This window comes from Hyaena hyaena, unplaced genomic scaffold (assembly GCF_003009895.1).
Source record: "Hyaena hyaena isolate Hyena2069 unplaced genomic scaffold, ASM300989v1 scaffold_14, whole genome shotgun sequence".
NCBI lineage: Eukaryota > Metazoa > Chordata > Mammalia > Carnivora > Hyaenidae > Hyaena > Hyaena hyaena.
This window is the reverse complement of record NW_024080646.1, coordinates 3,811,001-3,819,297: the sequence shown is the minus strand read 5'-3', so window position 1 is coordinate 3,819,297 and position 8,297 is coordinate 3,811,001. Positions and strand designations below refer to the sequence as shown.

The window sequence follows — 8,297 nt, the reverse complement described above, 5'->3', positions numbered from 1 at the left end:
GAAAGGACATGGCAAAATGGATCATTTTTGATAAAAGAGAGTGCTGGCGTTACCTGGAGATTCCCACCCAGAGAGGGGCGCAGAGAGCCACAGACCGGGAGAGCTAAGGGGACTGCAGTAACCTGGGTCAGCCCTGGGTCCATAGACCTCTCGGCTCACCTGCATTCAGAGCTGAGCATGTGAACTTGGGCATAAAACGGAGAAATTAAAGCTTGGGTGGCTGGGTAGGGGGAAGCCCTAGGAGAGATGGAAGCTGAAGAAAACAGGATGGTATATTGAAGAAACACCTTATCCTCTGCCTCCTGCTGCGTCAAAATAAGAGGATACTTGAGGTTTTAAAAACAATGAAACTGGACCACTTTCTTACACTGTACATAAAAATAAACTTAAAATAGATTAAAGACGTAAATGGGAGACCTGAAACCATGAAAATCCTAGGAGACAGCGCAGGCAGTAATCATTCTGACATCAGTGGTAGGAACATTTTTCTAGATGTCTCCTGAGGCAAGGGAATCAAAAGCAAAAACAAACTCTTGGGATCACATCCAAATAAGAAGCTTTTACACAACAATGGAAACAACCAAACAAAAAGACAACCTACTGGATGGGAGAAGATATTTGCAAATGACATATCCAAAAAGGGCTTAACACCCAAAATATGTAAAGAGCTTATACAGCTCAACACCAAAAAAACAAACAACCTGATTTAAAAATGGGCAGAGGACCTGAACAGACATTTCTCCAAAGAAGACATCCAGATGGCCAACAGACACATGAAAAGATGCTCAACAACACTCATCATCAGGGAAATGCAAATCAAAACCACAATGAGATATCACCTCACACCAGGCAGAATGGCTAAAATCAAGAAGACAAGAACCAACAAGATGTAGAATAAAAGGAACCCTCGTGCACTGTTGATAGAAATGCAAACTGGTGCGGCCTCTGTGGAAAACAGTATGGAGGTGCCTCAAAAAACTAAAGATAGAGGGGCGCCTGGGTGGCTTAGTCGGTTAAGCGTCCGACTTTCGCTTAGGTCATGATCTCGTGGTTCGTGGGTTCGAGCCCCGCGTCGGGCTCTGTGCTGACTGCCAGCTCAGAGCCTGGAGGCTGTTTCAGTCTGTGACTCCCTCTCTCTGACCCTCCCCCTGCTCATGCTGTCTTTCTCTCTCTCTCCTAGAAATAAATAAAAATCTTTAAAAAACAAAACAAAACAAAACAAAAAACTAAAGATAGAAATACCATATGATCCAGTGATTTCACTATTGGGTATTTACCCAGATAAAGTGAAAACACTCACTTGAAAAGATCTATGTTTTTTGCAGCATTATTTACAATAGCCAAGATATGGAAGCAACCTAAATGTCCACTGATAGACTGATGGATACAGTAAATGTGGTATATATACACAGTGGAGTATTCACAGCCGTAAAAAAGGATGAGATCAAGCCGTATGAAACAACAGAGATGGACCTAGAAGGTATTGTGCTAAGTGACATAAATCAGACTCAGAAAGACAAATACCATATGACTTCACTTATAAACAGAATCTAAAAAAATGAATAAAAAATGAAAATGGAGAATCAGAATTACAAATACAGAGAAAAACAGATGGTTGCCAGAGGGGCTGAGGGGCAAGAGGAGCAAAACAGGTGGAGGGGAGAGGGAGGTACAGGTTTCGGATTATGGAATGAGTAAGGCACGGGAATAAAAGGCACAGCATAAAGAACACAGTCAATAATATGACAGCGACATAACAGGGCAGGTGGTATACTTGCGGTGAGCGGAGCATAAAGTATAAACTTACCAAATCACTAAGCTGTACACCTAAACCTAATTAACATGTGTATCAACTCTACTCAAATTATGAAATTAAAGTAAAACATAAAAACAAAGGGACTCGGGAATGCCCTTAAAAAAAAAAAATCAAACAAAAATGTAAAAATCCCTAGTAGAGATTCTTTTAAGAACAGGTTTCCTAGGATCACGAGATGGGCCCATTAACTGTGCATGGTTCTTTCCAGACTTAGGAACCTCCATATGCCTGAATGGAACTTGGAAAGACAGGCTTAGAGACAGGCAAAGACATTTGGACAGACACCACTTTCCACAAAAGGAGAACTCTCTCAGTCGTACAGAGAGAGTTTTGTGAGAGCAAAAGAAAAAGGAGAATTCTAAACCCAGTTTTCTATTTGATCCTCAGCCTCTATGAAGTTTATATAGACGAAGGACATAAAGCAAACCGAAGCTATATCCATGTAGGAGTGCCTGGGTGGCTCAGTTGGTTAAGTTTCTAACTCTTGATTTCAACTCAGGTCATGATCTCATGGTTGTGGGACTGAGCCCCGAGTCAGGCTCTACGCTGGTAGTGTAGAGCCTGCTTGGGATTCTCTGACTCCCTCTCTCTCTGTCCCTCCTCTGTTTGTACCCATGCTCTCTCTCAAAATAAATAAACATTAAAAAAAAAAAAAAAAAAGCCCCTACATCTGTGTAAACGTCACTCTGAACATCTTTACCTTAAATGACACATAGAGACTAGGAAAAGACAAGGGAATGAATTTAAGGTACTCAAGTTCCAAATATACTAATCCATTCCTATCCATTTCATCTTCTGTTTATTTTTTCAGCAAGTTGGAAGAATGGCCCCTGACTGAGCTGACCTTATTTTTCAGGGGGCCAAGAATGGACAGGCTTATTCCCCAGATGCCAAAGATGGTTCTCCATGGATGCCGTGCGTGTCCACCACTGCAAGCCTGGCGTCCTGCCTGTGGAAGATTCACTGGGACTTCACTACTTTCTATATCTCAAAATGACCAAACCCGACCCCCAGCAGAGTAGTCAAACATTCAAAACCTGTCATGAGCAGAAATATTTGAAGTCAGACATTTATTTTCTTACACGTTCGTTGTGGGTTCAGAATCAAGTCACCATTTCATGCATATTCATTTCTTTGGACTCCCACAGAGGAAGGTTTAGAATCTTAATCGAATTTTTAATCTGGCCTGAAAAAGATACTTCAGTGTTCAATGATATGAATGAAATCTCCTCTGAGCCATCAGGGAATTAAATGGATTAAAAGCTTTAAAGGATGGGAATACAAATACACATGCTTGTGTATATACATGTGTTCAATGTTTGTGTCTGCCCAAGGAGCATATCCGTCAATAATTATAAACCCTGTTCCCTATGGTGATCACTTAGGAGCAAGTCAGCCTAACACTGGGCAAGAAAAGAGTGTATCGAATTCAACATAACACACAACCACAAAAAGGCTTCAGCACTCTCTCTGGAGTCACAGGGTGCTTGCTGTTGTCTTACTCAGGACTCCCATCCAGCCCTCGTCTCTGTCCCTACCCCTGTTGAGAGCTCTCATGGGGAATTCTGTCCGTGCTCCTAAGTGGGTGAGTGTGGGCTCCAGGCCAGCCCATGACAGCAAGGGAAAGGTGTCCCCAAAAGAGTATCCAAAGATGTAAACACATAAAACAAAACAAAAAGTGCAACGAACTTCCTTGAGTCCACCCCATGTAGTCAGAGCAGTGTGTGGTGAAGGGTGTTTAGTAAGGAGGTCTGCGTATCAGTCAAGGTGAGCAGGGCCATCCTCACACAGGCGGAATCCTGACCTGGGTCTGCACAATCAGGCACAGCACGGTCAGCAGGACCTCTCGAAGCAGGAAGACACAGCAAAGTCCATTCTCTGCAGCAGCCCAGAGAGTTCTCCTTGATGCAGTGAGAAGTGGTGGCCTCGCTGTCCCCGCGTTCTTCCTTCTAACACACTTGAGGGGGAGCTCCGAGGCCCAGGGCCATGCATTCCAGCCAGCAGCCTGTGGGTCTGTTTTTCCTGTCCTTAGGAGCCCTTCTGCTCTGAGAAAACCAGCAAGGCCTCTCCAAGTCCACTGAGCAGGAGGCTGCAAAAAAACAGCAAGAGGTCAGCTTTCTAGTTCCTTGAGTCTGGAGGCCAAGGGCCCACTGAGCTGCCTGGCGCTCACCTGCATCGGGGCAAGGGAACCCTCATTCTGTCACCCCCGCCCGACATGCCCAGCTGCCAAGGTCGTCCCAAGTAAATCTCAGCTGTGTGGCAGGAGGGGAGTGGGCTGCAAGGTGCGTTTGGATCTCCCACCGCCCCCCATTCCTGGGAAGACGGTGGTGTGTCCCGCTCATCCTGACTGGGTGAAGGTGACACGCTCCGGTCTGCAGCGGACCTACAGGGCTGATGACATGAACCCATGCAGGTATCCAGTCTGATCATTACTGAGGTGACAGTCTCTGAACCCTGTTATGTCACCGAGACTCACAGAACATTCAGAGATGAAAATACTAAAGGCGAATCATGAATTTCCCACCAGAGCAGAAAGAAAAGTGGTCAGTGGTTTGAAAATGAAAAGGTAGTGAGAAAACTGTAGACCCCAAGTAGGAGGAGTTGAATATTTTAACATGCCTAAAATTTAATACATCCAAAGGTCCGTGCATTTTCTATCTTAAACTTATTGGCAGACAATCCGATGTCTGGTCTGAATCTCAAAATTTTTCCCCGAAAGCACTTCTGAGGACAGGGCTGGGTCCATCACCAACGATTATGTTCGGAGGTCCCTGGTGATGAAATGCTCTTGGTCAGAGGGGCCAACAGCCCTTGGGTTTTACCTGCCCTTCCCACCTTCTCCCACATCCCCACACACAACACACACACATTTACGCTATGGCATCTTTTTCATGATTTTTTTTTTTTCTCCCAAACATTTTCTTTTTTGAGGGACACAGAGAGTGTGAGAAGGGGAGGGGTGGGGCGGGGGGGGGGGAGACACAGAATCCAAAGCAGGCTGTAGGTTCTGAGCTGTTAGCACAGAGCCTGACGTGGGGCTTGAACCCACAAACTGGGAGATTATGACCTGAGCTGAAGTCGGACGTTTAAAGCAACTGAGCCGCCCAGGCGCCCTGGCATCTTTATGTTTCTAACGTATGCCCGGGGCACCAAACATGAAACACAGGCTGTGCACATCACAGCAAGAAATGTCACCCATGTGAGGGACTCTGACATAAAGATAACATGTAACATTTACCCCATTTAGCACAGGAATGAGCTGAGTAAGTGTGAGACTGTTAAAACAATAAACAGAGTTCTGACTGTGGTTCAGGCATTTATTAGCCGCATGACCCTGTGCATGCTATTCAGCTCTGGTCTCCTCTGTGCCCCAGGAGACGGTCACATCCAGCAGCCTCCATGAGGCTGAAGGGGATATACTGGAAGCCATCCACCCCTGCATTTGGCCTATAATGCACAGGTGATAAAATACTGTTCTACTAACTAGCTGACTGCCCTCCCAGAGCAGCAATGCCTTCCTCACTGGCCCTCAGGGCTGGCATCCCGACTCTGCTTGAAGACTTCTCCCGAGGGGCATGTCCTGCTGCACAAAGCGAGCCTGTCCACTCCTGAGCAGGTCTGGCCGTGGGGTTCAAGCCAGCATCGATGTGCATCTTACTTATTGAAGACCCTGGGCACATGTTTCCTCCCTCCTGGGGGAAGCCCTTCCTCAGACTGACCCTTAAAGAACGCACACATCGTCTTAAACAATGGGGCAAGTGCAGAGTCACCGTGACCTGTGACCTGAAGCAAAGGCTGCACAGGCCTTTGGGCTTGGGGGGGCTTATTTCTGCAAACATAACGGGGGTTCAGACATTTCTACGGTTTCCAGTAATCCTGCTTTGTCACCAGGAAGAAGAACAGGGTATGGGCTGGCTCGTTGCCACTCCTCCCCCCATGGCTTTAGAAAAATGCTGAAGTGTAATAACCTTGCATTTCATCCGTTCGGCTTAGCTATTTCATGAAACACCAAAGCCGCTTAGTGAATGCTCAGAAGGAAGCAAACCTTGGTTCAGTTTACTGCTAAGAAAGCCAGGGAGGTGAGCTTTGATGTTATCTTCTAAACAGCAGGAGAAGCTGACAAGGGGTGCAGGAATCTTTTTTTTTTTTACAAATAGTTTATTGTCAAATTAGTTTCCACATAACACCCAGTGCTCATCCCCATGAGTGCCCTCCTCCATGCCCATCCCCCCTCCCCCCTACATCCATCAGTTCTCAGTTTTTGTCAGCATTCAAGAGTCTCTCATGGATTGCCTCTCTCCCTTTCGCCCACCATGTCCCCCCTTCTTCTCCCCCTTGTTCCTCAGTCAAGTTCCTTCTAATCCTCCTATATGTGCAAACATATGGTATTTGTCCTTCTCTGCCTGACTTATTTCANTCCTTCTAATCCTCCTATATGTGCAAACATATGGTATTTGTCCTTCTCTGCCTGACTTATTTCACTCAGCATAACACCCTCAAGGTCCATCCATGTTGCTACACATGGCCAGATTTCATTGTTTCTCATTGCCATGTAGTACTCCATGGTGTAGATAAACCACATCTTCTTGATCCATTCATCCGTTAATGGACACTTAGGCTCTTTCCATGTTTTGGCTATTGTTGAGAGTGCTACTATGAACATTGGGGTACCTGGGGGTGCAGGAATCTTATTAGCATTACAACTATTTAAGTCAGAGCTTCACTGAACTGTTTGCAAATCTCGTAATTCCCATCATTCCTGAAGTGAACATGCTTCATGCAACGAAGGCATACAAACCAGATCGCAGAGCACATCCACCAATAAATACGCATCACTAGGTCCTCTCCTAGGGCTTGACTTTCAGCAGCCCTCCAATCTTTCTCTATCTCAATCTTACATTCATTATTGTGTTTATTCAAGCACCTCCTGACCGTACTTGAGGTGGGGGGACAGAGACTGCACCCTTTTCCAGCTGTGGGGCTAGCCCTTCATGATGCACCTAATAAATATTTTCTCAATGAATGACGATGACTTCTTACCCTTTCTCCCTTCCATGGTGCAAACTATTTTTGCTTTTTCTCTTTTCTTCACCAAAAAAGATCTGCCTAACATACCATCTCCTTGGGGACTTGCTGAGTGACAGTTCACAGTCTGATAAATTCCTCTCTGTGGAGAGGTAACACGTGCTAGTAATTTAGAAGACTCTTCTTAGCATTTTAGAGAGTTTTCACATTTTTGTTAAAGTTTTTTTAAAGGTTTTTTTCATGTTTATTTTTTTATTTCGAGAGACAGAGACAGAGACAGAGCATGAGCAGTGGAGGGGAGAATCCCAAGCAGGCTCTGCACTATCAGTGCAGAGCCCAATGTGGGGCTCAAACCCACTAACCGTGAGATCATGACCTGAGCTGAGATCAAGAGTTGGATATGCAACTGACTGAGCCACTCAGGAGCCCCTTTAAAAAATTTTTTAACTAGGCTTTATGCCCAGCACAGAACCCAATGTGGGGCTTGAACTCATAACCCTGAGATCAACACCTGGGCTGAGATCAAGAGTGGGACACTTAACCGACTGAGCCACCCAGGCACCTGTGAGAGTTTTCACATTTTTAACTCAAATGGAAAACTAGTAAATTTCAGTCACTGTGATCCTAGATGTTTTATGGGTGTGTTGGAATGAGTACTTTCTTCACCTCCTAAATTCACTCTTCCTACGAGGCTTGGGTGATCTCTGGGCAGTGTCCCAAAATTAAAGGCGTAAGACATTGTTACTCAAACATGGTATAAGACCACTTCCTAAAGACTGTTGGTACTCGTGAGGTTTGTGCTGAGATCATACATGTTGGTAAGCGGTGATCAATGGTGGGCCCCATGAATGACTGCCAAAGGGAGAGATGGGCACAGAATCCTCAGAATAAAGAGGTTGTGTTTTGGTTGTTTTTCTCCTTGTATTTAAACTATTGCAAAGAGAAGAGTGTCTAAAAAGGATTCAAAGCGAGCACACTCACAACTAATTCTACTCGACAGGGACACTGCTCACAGTTGAGCATTTTTTCTTTTGTGTGTGTTGAATCCCCTTTCTGGAAAATTTTGGAATAGAGGGAATTCATATCACTATATACCATAAAACTCTGTTAACTGAAAGTGAATAATTAAGTATTAATCTGGACATTTAAATTCTGGGTTTGCAATAGATTGTTTTTATAATTAAAAACAAGATAATTTGCTGGACAAGATCAGTTGTTTTTAAGAAAAGACTTCAGGGGACCTGGGTGACTCAGTCACTTAAGCGTCTCACTTCAGCTCAGGTCATGATCTTACGGTTCGTGAGTACAATCCCTACGTTGGGCTCTATGCTGACAGCTCAGAGCCTGGAGCCTGCTTTGGATTCTGTGTCTCCCACTCTCTCTCTCTGCCTCTTCCCTACTCATGCTCTGTCTCTCTCTCTCAATAATAAACATTAAAAAAATAAATAAAAGAGTT

At 44.9% G+C, this 8,297-nt stretch overlaps 1 protein-coding gene across 5 annotated transcripts in view; it reads right to left on the bottom strand.

Annotated features, from left to right (window-relative positions):
- Positions 1-2,435: 2,435 nt before the first annotated feature.
- Positions 2,436-8,297, bottom strand: part of TMEM241 (transmembrane protein 241) — a 119,749-nt gene continuing 113,887 nt past the window's right edge. For 2 of the 5 annotated variants that reach the window (XM_039217637.1, XM_039217649.1), the window contains one exon: positions 2,860-3,905. In XM_039217637.1, the coding sequence (XP_039073568.1) occupies positions 3,845-3,905 (61 nt within the window). In that variant the 3' untranslated portion in view covers positions 2,860-3,844. The other 3 variants (XR_005525597.1, XR_005525601.1, XM_039217654.1) reach the window with 3 other exon arrangements.